The following is a 19,841-nucleotide window of genomic DNA, read 5'->3' on the forward strand; positions in this document are numbered from 1 at the left end:
AAGAACAACCACTTAAAAATACTGTATTAAAGTTTATGAAAGTTTTTATTTCAGCATGCTTTAAGTACTTTTACTTAACTAAAATTTCAAATACAAGGTATCCATTTTGACTGTCTCAACAAGGTCGCTCTAGTCTTTCCTATAGCGGAGTTAAAAACTCAACTTATTCATGATTGTCAAAAGAAAGGGCAGCCCTCACAGAGACTTGCAGCAATGAGCTCTCAAATTCGGTCTGCATTAAGTAGCGTCCTTATCCTAACGGTAGAAGTGTCAAATTTCGCAAACTCCTGGACAAGGGAGTGAAACAATCTAACAACGGTCTTTGCTCAGCTGTCAAAGTATGGGAGTGAACCAGCCCCCAGCTCACCGCCACTCAGATTCTTACTCCGGTTTCCCATGTTTAGGCTAGGCAGCCCATTGGGCCGTCTGGGCGCCGTGCATCCTGGGAGTTATAGTTTCCGGCTCCGTCTTCCAGACTACAAGCTCCACAGAGCCGCGGGAGGACGGTTGCCCGGTATTAGCGAGCGGCAAGTATGGCGGTGGCGCGCGTGGACGCGGCTTTGCCTCCCGGAGAAGGTAAGGCGATCCCCACCCCTGAGTCCCAAGGTTTACTCCACGAAGCTGAATTAAAAAATAGTTGCCTGGAGAAAAGGAGAAGCTCGGGTTAAAGATGCAGTTCTGGACCAGGTCTTTGAGGCGGAGCCGTGGACATCGCGGAGGCGCACTGCCTTCTGGGAGTTGTAGTTCTTCTGCGTCGCTCAGCTTTTCAGCGTCGCGGTGAGAACCTAGCGGGGGACTACAGCCCCCATAGGCCTTCGCGCGGCCCGGAGCCCGGGATCCCGCGCCCCCCGCGGTTGGCTAGGTGGTGGGTTTCGGGCCATTGTGACCTTCTTGGTCATTTACTTTGAGTTTCAGGTGCCCACGCGAAATTTCCAAGATCTCTCTCTTTCACTTCACGAATCCCACTTCCCGCTTGGTTCCTAGAACGTTCAGGAAACCTTCTCTCTGATGCCACTCGCTAGACTGGCTTTGACTCGTTGGAGGTGGCTGGTGGCTGTGATAAAATCTAGCGGGGTGATCCAGAGCCCACAGTTCTCTACTCATGCAGACAGGTCCTGGGATCGGGTTTGGTCGCTGTCCAGCAGAGCGCGGGATATGGGTGCTTCTGTGGTCGGTAGATACCTCTTTGGGGTGCTCGATGTAATCTTTTGTTTTGGTTACGTCTCCAAGTCTTGGCAGCAGCCCTCTGAATCAGGGGTGGTTGGGGCCCGTTTCCACGGCTTAGACCTGGGGCTTATTTTCTGGGAGTCGTAAATTTGGGGGAGGAATTGGTGGATGATTCTAAGGTCTGTCGACCCTTTGGAATTCTGTACAATTTTCTGAGACCACAGAGTTTTCATCACATTCTCAGAGAGGCCCATAACCCCTCACATGCTAATAGCTGTTAGACAATGGGAAAATGTTGAAACCCTCTAGGAGAGCAATCTGTATAATTATTTCCCGCAGTACTTCTATTCTGCGTGAAAATTTGAAATTGGCAGTTTCTCTGGCCCCGCCCCATTTGATATCAGCATTTCTTAAGCTCCACATCTGTAGCCCACCAAAGCTACTTATGTGACTATAACAGCAGTTAACATTTATAGAGCACTTTTTTTGAGCCAGACGATATTCTGAATGCTTTTCTTACATTCTCATTTTCTCTGTAGACCAACATTTATAAAGCAGATTAGAAAAATGAGCCCATTTTGCAGAGTAGAAAAATGAGCCCAAAAGAGATCAGTGACTTACTTGCCCAAGATACAGCAGTGGTTAACTGGTGGAGCCAGGTTTGAAAGTCTGTTACACTAAACTGCTTTATTGAGTGTCGTGTGCCAGGAACGGGGCTAAGTGTTGTTCATATGGTTTCTCTTTTAATCATCACATCAACCTAGTGAAACAGGTGTGTTATTCTATTTTATAGACTAATTAACTGAACTGTACTTTGATTTTCAAAATAGCTGGGGCACTTTAGGATATACTGATAGTTAGGTTGTAAGCAGGTTGATCTCTAGCAAAAGTTTAGTTCCATTTAAAAAATGGTTCTCTGTACTTAGGTATAAAATATGGTAGTAATAGTTTATATTTAAATGTGGAGAACTCAAAGTATTATAGAAACTTGAATAGAATATCATAAGTCTAGTTCCAGTTTGATACTTTTGAGGAAAAGTATCAAATAATAATAATTCAATCTAATCATCTAGAACTCAAGATTGCTTTAGGTTTAAAATCTTGCTATTCATTACGCTCTACTATTTTCTAACTTGAAATGTATAGAGATTTTATGAGTATAATTTCATCCCCATTCTCAGCTGTTTTGTTTGTGTTTTCTAACAAATTTCCTTCTCTTTTCAAGGATCAGTGGTCAATTGGTCAGGGCAAGGACTGCAGAAATTAGGTCCAAATTTACCTTGTGAAGCTGATATTCACACTTTGATTCTGGATAAAAATCAGATTATTAAATTGGAAAATCTGGAGAAATGCAAACAATTAATACAGGTAGGTATTAATTGCTGTCTGGGAAATGGTTACATAGGACCAGTTTATTATTAAACAAAATAAAACAATAAAATTACCTGACAAAAAGTAATTTCGTAGGCGTTGTAGGCCTTTGAGGTGGAAAGCAGTAAATGTTGCCTTAGATTTTTACATGATAGTTTATTCTGAGGATGAACATATCTGTGCTACATTTAAAGTGGGTTGGAAAAGGAAGCATTGTTAAATAAAAAAAGAAAGCATTTTGTGTTGGCAAGGTATTATGTTGCTAAGATAACCTTTTACGTCATGATGGATGTAAAGAGTTCATTCATTCAGGAAATGTTTATTGACTCCCTCTTATATGTGTGGCACTGTTTAGGTTTTGACTGAAAGAGCGTAAGGAGCGTAAGTGTGGAGCTTACATTCTCAAGTTGTTGCTGTGTTAAAAACATGTGTAATAGTTGTTGGAGGAAGTCTGATGGTTCAGTTTTGTATTTCCTATTGCTTAGGAACAACAAAAAGCAGATAGTCATACTGTAGAATATTTAGACAACATACGTGAAAACTACAAAAAGGGCTTGTATGTTTGGAAATGTTTGGCTGTCTAAACAAACCTTTTTAACCACTGTAAGTGAAAGTAACATATATGTTATATATTTTGTTCCTAAAAATAATGCTATGTTTCCTTTTCACAGTTATCAGTGGCTAATAATCGGCTGGTGAGGATGATGGGTGTGGCAAAACTGACCCAACTCCGTGTACTAAATTTGCCTCATAACAGCATTGGCTATGTGGAAGGACTAAAGGAACTAGTACATTTGGAATGGCTGAATTTGGCAGGAAATAATCTTAAGGTGAATGGTGGTTTGTTTGGCTTTTTTTAGTGAGTAAGTTTTTTTTTTTTAAATTATAAAACTGTTCTGTGTAAAAAAGAAATTCAAGCAGTATAGAAATAAGTAGAAATAAAAAGTGAGAGGACCCACTCCCTAGGGATAATCTCTATTAACATAAACTAAAAAATATCTCATTTTCAAACACATAATGCAGTATAATACACTTAAATATGAACAAAGAATCTATATTATACTTCGAAAAAAGTAGATTGAACTGTAGAATAGTTAGGGAGACTATATCATGATGAGTTAAGCCCTAAGAAATGTTTAATGATATAATGGAGAATATACTGTTTTAAAAGTCAGGATATTGTGATTCTAGTGCTACTTCCACTACTTTGTAACTAGATAATTTTGGGTAAGTTAATAAGTAGCTTTGTGTCTTCTTCTTCTTATTATTTTGGTATGCTAGGTGAAGGGACTAGATTAAATGATAGTAATAACTGCCTTTTATTGAGCAATTAATTTGTGCTAGGTCCTGTTCTAAGCATTTATCTGTATTAACTCATTCAATCTCATGACATCTTATAAGATAATGCTATAACATAGGTATAGATATTATGCCCATTATATAGGTGAGGAAGCACAGAGAAGTTAAGTAACTGCCCAAGGTCACACAGCCAGGAAGTTGCAGCACCAGGATTTAAATTCAGGCTGTGTGGCTTCACTCTAAGCTTGTAAACTCTGTTCTATACATATGATATACTGTCATATGTCATCTCTAAGGTTCTTCAAGCTGTAAATATCTGGAATGGTATGAACCACTTGGCAGCCCTCTACTCATAGAGGGATAATGAGGATGGAAACTTGCAACTAAATTCTGTTAGTACTGCTCTCCTTTCTCTTGTTAAGCTCTGCTGCTCTGCGTTCAGTAATGAGAGGTGGCAAGAGACTCTTAGCTGCAGGGAACTAGGGAAGAATTTCATTTTTTGATTTTGTTTGCATTAAATAATATACTTTTCTTGTGATAGGCCATGGAACAAATCAATAGCTGCACAGCTCTACAGCACCTTGATTTATCAGACAATAACATACCCCAGATAGGTGATCTGTCAAAATTGGTATCCCTGAAGGTAAGCTTGTTTTCTATGTCATTTGTGAAACTTTATAACAAAATACCAAGAGAAAGTGATCTGATTGTCCTAAAATCAGCCTGCCATATATGAACAGATTGTTTTCATTGTGATAAGAATTCCGTTAGAATACCAGAAATTAAGTGGAACTTTTTGTTGTTAGTTTCTATAACTGATTTATTTTATGTGAAACTGGTCATTGTAGTTAAGGTTAATTCTTATTTACCATTCTCTGAACGTGATGAAATTCCTTTCATACCCAACCAGGCAATGCTAGTAGCTTTAATTACATAGTACATAACGTATTGGTAAGGTTGAGAGTAATCATTTTTGAACTTGAGTCTGTTTTTTTTTTGACACTCAGTATTGATTTTTTTTTAGTAAAGATATTACTTAATTATCAAAATTATTTCATGTTAAAATCATGTAACATATAGCACTTTTTATGGTGAGGGATGTATCATGCAATCAAATAAGTAACAGTTGGAATCACAGCTTTGAAAAACATATGTAGGGCTTTTTCTATATTTTTGCTTCATTGGATATTATTAGCATCATATGGATTCATTAAACCTTAGAAGCAGTATCTTAGCTCAGTTTTTCATAGGTTGTTAGCAGAAATCATTTTTAGCAACAATTAGTCTAAACAATTTGATGTAGCCAAATGCTGTCCTGATATAGATGCTAAGGGAATTCATATGAACTAAAGATGATTGAATATTTTGTTTTATTGTTTTCTGGAATGGAGGCATGATTATCTGATCAGAATCCTGTGATTAGAGTCTTGGGTTTGTTCTTGATTATTGCTGACTTAACGTGAGTCAGCTTCATCTGTAAATAGCACATTCTACCTTCCTTTAGCTTTTAGCTACCAAGAGAGTACAGTTGCAAATTATGGGTTGTGGGTTATCTCTCTGTCTCTCTCTTTTTTGGAAAATGTGCTTTATAATTGTTTTAATCACTTCCCCCCCACTCTTCTCACCTTCTATTTTGATGTTTTAAAAGGAAATGAGCAAATGTGTTAGAAATTGCTCAGTGTCTGATAACTTAAATCTCACTGCATGCCTAGTTACTATGCCAAGCATATGTTCTTGGACAAGTCTTTTTTTTTTTTGAGACAGGGTCTTACTCTGTCATCTGGGCTGGAGTACAGCAGCATCATCATAGCTTACTGCAACCTCAAACTCCTGGGCTCAAGCAATCCTCTTGCCTCAGCCTCTCAAGTAGCTGGGACTACAGGTGCATGTCACCATGCCTGGCTGATTTTTCTATTTTTTTGTAGAGATGGGGTCTTGCTATGTTGCTCAGGCTGGTCTTGAACTTCTGACCTCAAGCAGTCCTCCCATTTTGGCCTCCTAAAGTGCTAGGATTATAGAGGTGAGCTACTGTGCCTGGCCCAAATCTTTAAACTTTCTTGAGCTTAGGATGTTGCCATAAAAAGAAAGAGTTAGACCAGAAGATCACCTAGGACCCTTCTAGCATTAACAATCTTTCATTTGTGTATGACAAGAAGTATAAAAAAAATAGATCTCTATTTTTACACACCATTTTGGATGTTGTCACAATAGATCAACTTAATTATAATCTTTTCATTTGTAATTCATATTGTTTTTACTTTCAAGACCCTGCTTTTACATGGAAACATCATCACCTCTCTTAGAATGGCACCTGCTTATCTACCCAGAAGTCTTGCTATACTTTCTTTGGCAGAAAATGAAATCCGAGACTTAAATGAGGTAAAATTTGAGGGTATTCTGCGGGATCCAGGAAGCTGGAAAGTCTAGGAGACACAGGAGAGTGTTGTGAGCTTACTTTTAGACTGTGAGCATCTTGGGAGAAATTACCATTCTGATGAGACACTTGGCTCTAGATGATCATTAGTTTTCTTTCTACTTTTCCTTAATGTCAGTAGGTCATTAAGACTTATTTTCATTTGTGATGCTACAATTGTTATTCCATTGGGAGGTGATTGGCGGTAGGGGGACATCTACATTACAGTGGTTAATAAGGTACCCTATCCACCTTGGTGCTATTATGTTTTCAAAATAGACTTCTCTCTGCTAGGAAACAGTGTTATACTTTCTAAGGGATTTTGTGTAGCAGGGACAGATGGCTATATTGTTGGAATTTTGGAAGTCAGTGGATAATAGAAGATACTTGTCACTTGTCAGAACAAGAGGGAAATTGTTGCATTCTCAAATGCTGCCAAAGATGTGTAATCAGCAGAAGCCCTGTGCTTGACACCGAATAGTCCATTTTGTTCAACAAAGATATCTTTTGTTCCAGATCTCTTTTTTGGCATCCTTAACTGAATTGGAACAGTTGTCGATCATGAACAATCCTTGTGTGATGGCAACACCTTCCATTCCTGGGTTTGACTATCGGCCGTACATTGTCAGCTGGTGCTTAAATCTCAGAGTCCTAGATGGATACGTGATTTCTCAAAAGGAAAGGTGAACATGACCTCTTTAACATCACATTAATCATAGAAGTTACTGAAAAGACCATTTCTAGTTTACTACAGATTAATAAATTGAACGTTTCTTAAAGTGTGTATTTTAGAAATTAAGAGCATTAGTTTAAAGTAGACTGTGTGCTTAATCATATATGTAAGGCAGTATTAGTAATATCTTAGAATTATCCAATTATTCTTTATAAAAATAATTATGGGAAAATGCACACAGAGAACTGGTAGCATACATGGTGATTGGTCCTCTCTTTTCATACTTGTGAAGCAGCAGAAGTGAGAACTCCCACATCTCTAGATTATTGGTAGTTTCTGCAGCTTAGAGCTGAGACCCCTGTACAATGGGGTCTTCTGAACACTGGCACAGGATCAGTGGCAGCAGAGCTTTAGCAGAGGGAAGGAACTAGGATGTGGATAAGAGGGGATGGAGTTAGAGGGGATAGTGATAGTCGAGATGATTTTATTCTCTTTACTATACCTCATTTCACTTTCTCCTTGGTATATACACATATGCATTCATGGACTGAACACACATTCTCTCTCACCTTTTTTGTCCTTTTCTACTAGAGACTGGTAATAATTACTTGAGGAGTTTCTTGATGGGTAGATGAGTGGTAAATTACAGACAGTGTCTCCCTTTTCTGCCTCTGTGCTGTTTTGTGTAGTTCTTGGGTAGAGCAAGGAGCAGTGAGGAGTGGCAACCAGGAGCTAGGTGGTCGTGGTACTGGTGTGGGGTGAAGGACATATGTCAGGTCTAGTTTGCCTACAAAAATGTGGCTTTTCCTTTTCCCTGCAGTAAAAATGGCGCTGAGAAGAAACCTTATTTTGTTTTAAACCATGACTAGTTCTAAAGCTGCATATGAGTTTACTTGGATAATCTTCTCTTTGGTTGTTGGATTTTTCTTTCTTTTTTTTGAGACAAGGTCTTGCTATGTCTCCCAAGCTGGAATGTAGTGGCCCAAACATATCTCACTGCAGCCTCAAACTCCTCAGCTCGAGCTATCCTCCTGCCTCAGCCTCCTGAGTAGGTGGGACTATAGGCATGCATCACCTTGCCCAGCTAATTTTTAAATTTTCTGTAGAGATGGAAGTCTCGCTGTGTTGCCCAGGATGATCTTGAACTCCTGGCCTCAAGCAATCCTCCTGCCTAGGCCTCTAAAAATGCTAGGATTATAGGCATGAGCTACCACGCCTGCCTGGTTGTTGGATTTTTCTATGGGAGTTGGACTGGTGACATTTTCATGTCTGAGAGGTAGGCAGAGATAAAGGTTTGATGTAAAGAGAGACCTGGAAAGAGAGATGAGACCTGGTTAGTAGAGACAAGGGAAGGTGTCACATCTTTCCTTGCCACCTATTAGCTGTGTGGCTGTGGCAAGCTCCTTAGCACCTTTTGGAGCCTAAGTTTCCTCATCTGTAAAAAGTGAATTACAGTACTACCTAGCTTTCAAAATGTTAGGATTAAGGATAATGTATGTAGTATGATACTGGTCATATTGTAGGTGCTTAGTAAATGATAATTATTATATAAGGGTAGAGACTAGGGGTTGAAAAAGTTTGTTGAAACTAAAGAGTGTTAAAGAAGGCAGAAAATATTTGTTGAATGGGTGAATAATGTGAAGTCTATGTTTCTGTACTGTGGAAATGGTTTTAATACAAGTGACTTTAAGGTGAATTTGAATTTTCTTTGAGCTTTCTCTATAATGTTTTTTTTTTTTTGAGACAGAGTCTCACTCTGTTGCCCTGGCTAGAATGAGTGCCGTGGCGTCATCCTAGTTCACAGCAACCTCAAACTCCTGGGCTCAAGCGATCCTCCTGCCTCAGCCTCCCGAGTAGCTGGGACTACAGGCATGCGCTACCATGCCCGGCTAATTTTTTTCTATGTATTTTTAGTTGTCCAATTAATTTCTTTTTATTTTTAGTAGAGATCGGGGTCTCACTCTTGCTTAGGCTGGTCTCGAACTCCTGACCTCAAGCGATCCTCCCGCCTTGGCCTCCCAGAGTGCTAGGATTACAAGCATGAGCCACCACTCCCGGCCTATTTATTTTCTTATTAGTTCGGAGACTATGAAGTAACTATTTGGTTACCCATTGGTATAGTTTGTATAGGAAAGATAGAATTAATAATATTTAATTCTTACCCTTTATTTACCAGTTTTTAAAAGTGAATTGGTGGCTCATTAACATCCTTCAACGGTGACCAGTTAGTTAGATTTTTTTTTTTAAATTGTCATTATGAACTGATGGATTTGTTTATTATTTTTGTTGTTGTTGTTGAGACAGAGTCTCGCTTTGTTGCCCAGGCTAGAGTGAGTGCCGTGGCGTCAGCCTAGCTCACAGCAACCTCAAACTCCTGGGCTCAAGCGATCCTTCTGCCTCAGCCTCCCGAGTAGCTGGGACTACAGGCATGTGCCACCATGCCCGGCTAATTTTTTCTATCTATATATATTTTTAGTTGTCCAGATCATTTCTATTATTTAGTAGAGACGGGATCTCGCTCAAGCGATCCTTCTGCCTCAGCCTCCTGAGTAGCTGGGACTACAGGCATGTGCCACCATGCCCGGCTAATTTTTTCTATCTATATATATTTTTAGTTGTCCAGATCATTTCTATTATTTAGTAGAGACGGGATCTCGCTCTTGCTCAGGCTGGTCCCGAACTCCTGACCTTGAGCAATCCGCCCGCCTCGGCCTCCCAGGGTGCTAGGATTACACGCGTGAGCCACGGCGCCCGGCCTGAACTGATGGATTTAAATGCAAGTGATATATTTAGATACTTCAGTTTGACAGAGTGAGTGGAGAGAATACTTATTCTTTGAAAATAATTTGAAATTATTAGGTACCATTAGTGTAGCTCCATGGAAGTGCCCCTAAGCAAGAAAAAGGGTTAAAACATTATTAGAGTGAGGGAAATGAGTAAGAAGGGTAGGTTTTTTTTTTTTTTTACAAACTTGAGTGAATTTTATTTATGAGAAACATCCAATGGTGCTATAAAGGTAAATTAAGAAGAAAGACCATTGTTGTGTGACAATATATCTTGACTACACTGGTGCCATCTCCTTTTCTTTATTTCCCTCAATTCCAGTTTGAAAGCTGAATGGCTGTATAGTCAAGGCAAGGGGAGAGCATATCGACCTGGCCAGCACATCCAGCTTGTCCAGTATCTGGCTACAGTCTGTCCTCTCACTTCTACACTGGGTCTTCAAACTGCAGAGGATGCTAAACTAGAGAAAATTCTGAGCAAACAGAGGTAAGCCTGTTTATTTGTAATAGCTGATGAATTCACAAGTGAAAATACCTTTGAAAGTGTTTCCTACAATGATATAATAGTTAGCCTGAGGGAAGTGCTGGGGTCCACATTTCTTGGCACTTAGGGCCCTTGTCACTGCAGCATTTCCTGCTGAACCACACAGTGCAGTCCAGCTTGTTCCACTTCAACTGTATTGTTAATCATTTCTTGAACAGAGAGAGCCCAGTAGTATGGCATGGGAGAATGGGATTTTAAAAAAATGTGTGTGGTCTTTAACTTAGGTATTTCATATGGGTTTTTATGTATTAACATTAAGGAAGCATTTAGTAGTTACTTCTTTCATCAGAGATCCTGCCTTTAAATCTTTGTGCATGTATTAATATGTATGTGTGTATATGTGAGTGTATGTCTATGCAATTTTTTTTTTTTTTTTTTGAGACAAGGTCTCATTCTGTTGCCCAGGCTAGAGTTAAGAAGTTATTTGATCACTGATCGCTTTTCTCTAAGTCATTTGATTTGTTGGGTATCAATGTAGCTCACTGCAACCTAACACTCCTGGGCTCAAGCAGTCCTCCTGCCTGGGCCTCCCCAGCAGCTGGGACTACAGGCGTGTGCCATGACGCCTGGCTAATTTTTGTTTTTTGTACAGAAGGTGGGTCTCTCTATGTTGCTCAGGCTCGACTCTAACTCCTGGTCTCAAGTAATCCTCCTGCCTCAGCCTCCCAAAAGTGCTGGGATTACATGCGTGAGCCACTGTGCCTGGCACATATGCAATTTAAAAATAAGTTTCTTAACTTTGTCTATGCAATGCTTTCACATGAGACTTTATAATTTACCAATGATTAAAGTTACTTACTTTGAAAACTTGTAAACTACCTTTTTGACATTGTTACTTAGGAAGCAGAAAAGCTTTTTGTTTTTGGTTTGTGTTAAGTCACATCAGATGTTACTGATTTTTAGGTTTCATCAGAGACAGTTAATGAACCAAAGCCAAAAAGAAGAGTTGTCTCCTCTGGCTCCTACTGAAACAAGGGCACCCCTTATACCTGAACATTCAAGCCCTATTCAAGATTGCCAGATAGTTCAAGAAAGCGGTAAGAAGTTAATTGATCATTGATCGCTTTTCTCTAAGTCATTTGATTTTTTGAGTAGCATAAAACAGAAAAAAATACGTATTTTTTAATTTTGTATAGCTTTTATTAACCTTAGTGGTCATTTAGATCTTATAGTTTATATATATGTATGTACACATACATATGTGTATGTATGTATATTATAACTATTATATTTCTAATTTTTAAAAACATTTCAAGGGCTGCTGTCTTTTATATAGACCTGATGCTTTGATTATTCCTATGATTATTACAAGAATTCATTTTTTTAAAAATGTTTGGTTTGATGTGTTAGGCGTATTGGAGGAAGTCACTGAAGGCATTTTATTGCCTTTTACTATATTTCAGGGATTAGATTTCATTAAAAGGATGCAATTAAAAAAACTCTTTAAATATTTAGTGGTTTAAATGACACTCTGTTGATTCTTCTAGAACCCGTCATCCAAGTCAATTCTTGGGTTGGGATAAGCAGTAATGATGATCAATTATATGCTGTTAAGAATAATTTTCCAGCCTCTGTTCACACTGCAAGATATTCTCGAAATGACCTGCACCTGGAAGACATACAGACAGATGAGGACAAGTTGAATTGTAGTCTTCTTTCTTCAGAGTCTACTTTTATGCCAGTTGCATCAGGACTATCTCCAGTATCACCTACAGTTGAGCTGAGGCTGCAGGGCATTAACTTGGGCCTAGAAGATGATGGTATTGCAGATGAATCTGTGAAAGGGCTGGAAAACCAGGTCTTGGATAAGGAAGAGGAAAAGGCTTTATGGGCTGCAAATGAGAATTCTGTTCAAATGATGAAAAATGAGATCATTACGGAGGTAAATGAGAAAGCTGGGCTATTACCTTGTCCTGAGCCAACAATAATCAGCACTATCTTGAAGGATGATAACCACAGTCTTACATCTTTTCCTGAGACAACTGGACATGATGTCTCCCATACACAGCCAGATGATCAAGAAACCATGTCTCAAACAGCTTCAGAGAAACTTCCCTGCAGGATTTTAACCCCCAGATCTGTTGCTTTGGGACATGATAAAGTTGCCCTTCAGAAATTGAACGAAGCAGCCACCAAGCTTCAGGCCTGTTGGCGGGGCTTTTATGCCAGGAACTACAACCCTCAAGCCAAAGATGTGCGTTACGAAATCCGGCTACGCAGAATGCAGGAGCACATTGTCTGCTTAACTGATGAAATAAGGAGGTGGGTCAAAAGTCCTGTTGAGGTGCTATTTTGTTGACTTGGGAGTGTCAGATTCTTACAGTTGATTCAGGATACTGTGCTTCTGTGATCATAACATTTTTTATATCATGTAGCCACTGTTGGTTTACTTGTCTCCTACAATATACAGAAAACATCTGGAGAGCAGAGACTGTTATATCCATCTCCACCCCCAGCAAAGCAATTGGTACATAGATGCAGTGTAGCAATAAATGTTGAATGAATGTGAGCTTTATAGGCATGTATAATTCTAAAGATAGAAAGGTACAGAAAATGTAGAAAAACAAAACGAGTATAAAAATGAGAAGAAGAGAAAGTCTACATAGAACTCAGTAAGTGACATAAAAACTAAAGAAAATAGCAGGAATTCAAAAGGGGCTAAAATTCTAGGGCTACAGTAGGAATTATTCCTTAATTCCATGGCTCACATGTTTTACTGAGTGCCCACTCAGGAAAATTAGGATTTTATTAGTATTGCAACTAGTGATATTTATTAATATTGGAGGAGGCAGCAAAAGAGACTGAGAACGGACAGCCAGAGTGGTAGAAAAACTAGGAGAGTTCCAACTCCAATGGGGAAAGTGTTTCAGGAGATAGATAGGAGAGGTGCCGCAGGGAGAACAGAGAGAACAGAGAACTTATACATTAGATTTAGCAGCTGGAGGTTATTGGTGACTGTGCTGGGAATCCCCAAGACTATCCACAGTTTCAATGATGAACTGAAAGGACTCAGAACTCAGGGAAATTGTTCTGTTAATGGTTATAGTTTATTACAGCAAAAGATACACATTAAAATCGGCAAACAGAAAACGTGAATAGGGCAAAGTCCAGGAGAGACCAGGTGCGAGCTTCCAGTTGTACTCTTCCAGTGGAGTCATACAGACAAGGGCCTAATTCTCATAGCAGTGATGTGTGACAACACATACAAAGTATTGCCAACTGGAGAAGCTCACTTGAGCCTTGGTGTCTAGAGTTTTGATTGGGGTTCAGTCGCATAGGCATTGAGTGCCCATGTGACTGACTGTCTGGTGTGGACCAAGACCCCAGGTGTACAAAGAAACTCTTTTCAGGTAGACTATTCCAAGGGCTTGGAGGTTGTCTCTCAGGAGCCAGTTAGGGCCTGCCGATCTCCCTGAGGGCAGCTTCAGTGGTGTGAGGGATGAAGGCCAGCTTGGAATGGGTCAAATAGTGAATGGGAGGTAAAGAGTTTAAAAGCTGAGTATAGCCAACTCTTGGGAAATGTTTTGAGGAGATGAGAGTAGGTGGCTCCTGGAGGAGAATCTGGAGTTAGGGAAGATTCTCTTTTAAAGATGGTAAATATAAAGTGTGTTTATGTGTTGATGGGAATGATTCAATAAGGAGAGAAAAAGAGATGGTACAGAGAAAAGAAGGGAGAAGTGCAGGACTGAAGTTCTTGAGAAGGTGAGAGAAGAGACCGGGCATAAGTAGAGGAAGTGGCCTGAGGTAGGAGCAGGAGCAGGTAAGGTGATATGTTTGGTGGGTGGGAGGAGGGGAAGTCCTGTCTGGTGCTTTTCCCTTTTCAATAATGTATAAGATGTCAACACCGGAAAATGAAGAGAGAGGTAAAGGAGGTGTAAGGAGAGAAGTATAAGGTATGAGGTAGTCATCTTAAAAATGAACTTAAGAGGAGAATGGAAGAGGTTTGCTGGATAATGTTAGGAAAAACTTAAAAGCGCAAAACAATAGATTAGGTTGTATGATTTTTTTTTTTCTATTTTTTGAGACAGTATCTCACTCTGTCACTCAGGCTAGAGTACAGTGGAGTCATTATAGCTTGCTGCAACCTCAAACTCTTGGGCTCAAGTGATTCTCCTGCCTCAGCCTCCTGAGTAGCTGGGACTATAAGTGCATGCCACCACACCCCGCTAATTTTTTCTATTTTTAGTAGAGATGGGGTCTCGCTCTTGCTCAGGCTAGATTGTGTGATTTTCATCAGCAATTCTCAGCTGTTTGCTCTGAATCAGCATGATTAACTTGCTTCTGGCAGGAATGATTTTTTTCCTAGGTGAATAAGGCAGAAAGTGAGGGGAGAGCAAGGGAGCAAAGATATTTTAGAGGAGATAAGAATGATGGATCTTGGCCAGGCGTGGTGCCTCACGCCTGTAATCCTAGCACTCTGGGAGGCTGAGGCGGGAGGATTGTTTGAGCTCAGGAGTTCGAGACCAGCCTGAACAAGAGCAAGATCCCGTCTCTACTAAAAATAGAAAGAAATTAGCTGGACCACTACAAATACATAGAAAAAATTACTCAGGCATGGTGGTGCATGCCTGTAGTCCCAGCTACTCAGGAAACTGAGGCAGAAGGATTGTTTGAGCCCAGGAGTTTGAGGTTGCTGTGAGCGAGGCTGATGCCACAGCACTCTAGCCTGGGCAACAGAGTGAGCCTCTGTCTCAAAAAAAAAGAAATGGATCTTAGGATTTAATTAAGGTAAAAGGGAAGTGAAGGCAGCAGGGAAAGGTCATTGGGTTGGAAGTCTAGATCTTTGCAGTGGGGTGCAGCAACAAGTGAACTGGGAGGGATAGGAAGCTAGTGGTTGGTATTAGGGTGCTTGGAATCATTTTTGAAAGTGGTGAAGTCAAAATGTTTTGGTCCAGGGTAAGATTATGAGAATGGGGGACTGACACGGGGTGGATTATTGTTAGATAGAACATCCATGTGAAATGTTGAGGTCTTCAAAAATGACAGGAATGGGGCAGAGAGAAAGACTGGTGCTGAGACTTCAGTGACTGGGGATGGATAGTGGGAGGTCAGTACTTGACAATGAGTTTTGAGAAATTTAACAGGATGGCAGGAGCTAAAGGAGGAAGGTAAAAGAATCATTTGAAAACAGCAGTGAGAAGTAGTCTTCTAACCCTCTTGTATGAGAGAAGAAAGCAGCTTCCACCTGAAAGAGCTATAGTGCTCTGAGAAGTTGGGTCCACTTTGGCCAAGGAAAAGTTCAGAGAGAGGTTGAGTATATAAGGGAGTTTGCTGATTACAATTCAGTCCTAGATGGCACAGAAGGGCTTGGAGGAGGCCAGAGAAAGTGAAGGATTGGATCAGAAGTTTGGAACAAAATAGTTGTGACATTTGGGTGATAATGGATAACTAAAGAAGCCTTAGGTTTGTGATAGGCCTAAATATGGAGCGAGCAGCAATGTACCCAGAGTTAAGACTTTAATGAATGAGGAGGAGTGATGGATGGGAGGTCTGTTAGCGAGGAGTGTGTCAGGGCCTGGGGCAAACAGGGAAGTGAAGTTTGATGGGATTAGTCCTGCTAGTCTCTTGGAGAGGTTGCTTCCAGCTGTGATCATGAGTACTCAACTCCAGTGTGATCCTTAATTATTTTGGAGGCTTTGAATAACCACTTCTTTCTGCATCTACTGTCCCTTTGGTGTGTTTGGATGGAAAATTGAAGCCAGATAAAGAGCCATTTAATATTTTATCTTATTTTTTTTTATCACTGACAATACTTTGTAGAACTAATGTCTGAATTTCAGTCACATCTCATTTGACTTCTACTTTGACTTACATAGTTGAAAATTAAGGTTTCATAGCTTTTGATTTAAAGTGAGAAAGAAAAAAATTAAAAAATTAAGGTTTCTGTTTAGATCTTCTAGAAGTGGAAAGGACTATTATTAAATTATTAATCTCTTTACAATCCATGTGCTTATTAGTTGTAACAGGAAGTACAAGTCAAAGCACCCTTACTTGTGTCAATAATGTATTTTGAATTATAGATTAAGAAAAGAAAGAGATGATGAACGTGTTAAAAAGTTTGTGCAAGAGGAGGCTGTCAGATTCCTTTGGAACCAGGTAAACCCCCTCCTGCTAATTTACCTAATATATGAACAAAGAAAAATTCCAGATTCATTGATATATCAGAGAGTAGTCAGGCATATTAAGCCTTCTTTTTCAAGGTTAAGGGTGTGGTTTATGCTCTTTGCCATTAACTCTGAACTAGGACAGTGAATTTTGTTACATTTTATTTAATCTGAAGAAAAATGTTTTTATAATTTTGACAAGAAAGATAAAGTAATGTAAAACTGAAGGAAGGGGGCTTAATTGAAGAATGTTGTTATAACTTTCCGATAGTTATAAAAAACCCAATTTGAAATTGTATGGAGCTATCTATCTGTTTTTATCTTTTGGGAATATTTGAATGAAAGGTGACTAAGATGGTATATAATGGCTACAATATGCATGTCCTAAAAAGTATATGTGACTACTTGGGAAAGAGAATTTGAATCCCATTATAGCACACTTTTGGGGCAGTTTAAGCAGTTGGTTTTACCAGTATTGTATTGTATCAAATACTTCTTGATAATAATTTATTGGAAATATTTTTATAAAAGAATTTGTTATAATAGGATTTGACCCATAAAATTAAAATACAGTTACTGATTTTTAAGGTATTGTAATTACAAAAAGTAGGGGAATGGTTACATAAATTATAGAATAGTAATACTGTGGAACATTAAAAAAGAGTAAGGTAACAGTACAGACTGATAAGGAAAGATCTCCAAAATAACACTTTTTAGTGAAAAACAGCAAGATGCAGAACTTAGGGTTCCACTTGGTTTTAAAAACTCCCTGTGTGTTTTTTATTTTTAGAGATGGGGGTCTTGCTTTGTTGCCCAGGCTGGAGTGCAGTTGCTATTCACAGTGCAATCATGGCACACTATAGCCTGGAACTCCTGGGCTCAAGCAATCCTCCTCTCTCATCCTCCTGAGTAACAGGGACTAACAGGTGCATGCCACTGTGCCAGGCTTCCCTGTGTATTTGGAAATACTACACAGAAAAAAGTCTGTCATCAAACTGCTGTCAGTGATTATCTTGCAGGGTGGTCAGAGGAAAATTAAAATTCTTTATATTGCTTTCTTGCATGCAGTTTTTACAGTAAAATTTTTTGAAATTTTAATTATACTTTTAAAATGTAAAGGTCATATCAAGAATTTGGTATGTTTTAGGTATTTTAGAAAGTTGCATATACTGTATTGTTAGGTGATACTTAAAAACTTTTATGTATCATCTACATGAATATCTAAACTGAGACTTATTTTAGAGGATCTACTTCTGTCAGTGAGCTCTAATTTGTCTTTGAATATACCTCAGTGTATATTGAGTACATTATAGACCCCATAGCTAGACAAATACTGTTGTACTTCTATTTTTCTAGTAAAAGCAGGGGAATTACTTTGGCCCATCCTCACTCCCCTGGTGAGGGCCTTTTTTGTTTGTTTGTTTTGTTCTGTTTTTTGAGATGAAGTCTAGCTGTGTTGCCCAGACTGGCCTTCTGGTTAGGGCCTTTTGTTACCAAGGACTTGTACCACTTGTGCTAGCCAGGGTTAGGCTCAGGGTGCTCTGGAAAGGGATAAGGGGAATCAGACAGTTTTTAACTCCAGTTCTACCATTTACCAGCTTTATGACTGCTGGAAGAAAAGCTCAAAGGACAATTATAAAACAGATATGATTTTTATTTTATAATAAAACTATATCCTCTGGTTTATAGGTAAGGTCTCTGCAAGCTTGGCAAGAGACAGTGGACCAGCGCCTAAGTTCCTGGCATACTGATGTTCCTCCTTTATCAAGTACTCTGGCACCATCTAAACCTCCATTATTTACTCAAAGTCAGGAGCCCCCTTCTGATAAAAATTCTGATTGGTTTATTGCTCCTGATGAAGCTCCTCAAGAGAAATCATTTCCAGAATTTCCAGATTCTGGTTTTCATTCCTCCTTAACAGAACAAGTTGACTGTTTGCAGGATTCTTTGGATTTTGAAAAAAGTTCCACAGAAGGCAGTGAAAGCTCCATAATGGGGAATTCCATCGACACAGTCAAATACGGCAAAGAGTCAGATTTAGGGGATATTAGTGAAGAACATGGTGAATGGAGTAAGGAAAGCTCAAATAATGAGCAGGATAATAGTCTGCTTGAACAGTATTTAACTTCAGTTCAACAGCTAGAAGAGGCTGATGAGAGGACAAACTTTGATGAAGGATCAGGAGGTGGTAAGCGTCACATAGCTTGTTCCCTGGAAAAGTTAGATACTTTGTCTGTCAGTGCTTCTGCAGATGAGACTCATGGCATATCTCCTACCTTGCAAGATGAAATCAGCCAGACACCAGAGAATTGTAAATTAAGTACAGAAGTTCAAGGACAGCAGCCAGAATGTGATTCCACATTTCAGGTATTGCATGTTGGTGTTACTGTGTAGCATATCTGGTCTCTTGGGAAGCTGAAATTCACTTAACTTTTCTTAAAAATATTTTCAGTTGCCTTTTTTTTGAATAGAAGTACTCCCCCCACCCAATTTTGTTACTATTTATATAGAATTTATATTTTTGTCTCATATTTTCCAGATTCTAGGTATCGAACTGAGTCTTCATTTTGGTTTTGCTAGCTTTTTACTTAGCAGTAATGTACCAAACCATGTATACTGAAAGCTATATGCACTTTATTTCTTAACAACTGAATTGCATCAACAATGTTCCTGTTTCTTTCATGTATTCATTTCCTTTAAAAAATAAACTAGAATATATTAAAGAAAACAGAAAAATTTACCTTAAAGATATAAATAAGAGAATTTTAATTCTTCTGTATCTGAGGAAATTAATTATATAGTAATGAACGCAATTTGTTAAAGAAAATATAAATGATAAATATGAGGACTGTGAATTATTGGAATTTGCTAGTCTCCTTGGAGTAAGAATATTTTTTTTAAGACTTTCCCGCCCCCCTTCAAATCAGAGAAAGCCTTTATATAAGCAAATTTAGCAAAAAAAGATTATAGGATTTCTCAGTGGGGATGATTAAATTGTCTCATGGAAAACTTTAGTTTAATGTCATGTATCAGTTTTAATACATGAAGTAAAATGTTCCATCCAGGATTAAAGTCAAGCTTATTTAGAGAGGCAGTGCAATATTTCACTTAGATAGGAAGAAAAGAGATACAATAGTCACTTGGAATAATATCACAGCATACATTTATTTTTTCAGTAAGTGCTTTGTTACCCTATATATAAACATTTATGTGCCAATATATTGTCAGAAATTAATGTATGTTAATCATCTGTGTTCTGCTTATATTTACTTATGTATTTCAGCAGAAGTTCCATGGTCATTAACTTCACTTGACCTCTGCCCCATAGTGATGAACATTTAAAGTAACACTAGTGGTAGCATATGAATGAATTTTTTTTTTTTTTAAGAACTAGTTTTCTATATAATCTCTGAAAAAGTACCACATTGGAAGACAGTTTAATGGTGGTTAAGAAAAATAAACTTCACTTACTTATTAAAAATAATAT

At 38.8% G+C, this 19,841-nt stretch overlaps 1 protein-coding gene across 1 annotated transcript; it reads left to right on the forward strand.

Moving 5' to 3' along the window:
* Positions 1-451: 451 nt before the first annotated feature.
* Positions 452-18,748, forward strand: CEP97 (centrosomal protein 97kDa). The gene is made up of 11 exons (XM_012652845.1): positions 452-576; positions 2,393-2,535; positions 3,210-3,368; positions 4,379-4,480; positions 6,103-6,216; positions 6,767-6,933; positions 10,029-10,193; positions 11,154-11,287; positions 11,738-12,512; positions 16,271-16,346; positions 18,044-18,748. The coding sequence occupies exons 1-11, from the start codon at positions 534-536 to the stop codon at positions 18,746-18,748; spliced, it is 2,583 nt and encodes an 860-aa protein (XP_012508299.1). The 5' UTR covers positions 452-533.
* Positions 18,749-19,841: the final 1,093 nt, after the last annotated feature.

Source organism: Propithecus coquereli, unplaced genomic scaffold, assembly GCF_000956105.1.
Source record: "Propithecus coquereli isolate 6110/MARCELLA unplaced genomic scaffold, Pcoq_1.0 Scaffold40, whole genome shotgun sequence".
NCBI classification, from domain to species: Eukaryota; Metazoa; Chordata; class Mammalia; order Primates; family Indriidae; genus Propithecus; species Propithecus coquereli.

Coding starts and splice junctions, on each gene's coding strand:
- CEP97 (XM_012652845.1), top strand. CDS start 534: ATGGCGGTGGCGCGCGTGGACGCGGCTTTGCCTCCCGGAGAAG. Junction 11,288..11,737: donor CCAGATAGTTCAAGAAAGCG/GTAAGAAGTTAA, acceptor TGATTCTTCTAG/AACCCGTCATCCAAGTCAAT. Junction 12,513..16,270: donor TTAACTGATGAAATAAGGAG/GTGGGTCAAAAG, acceptor TTTGAATTATAG/ATTAAGAAAAGAAAGAGATG.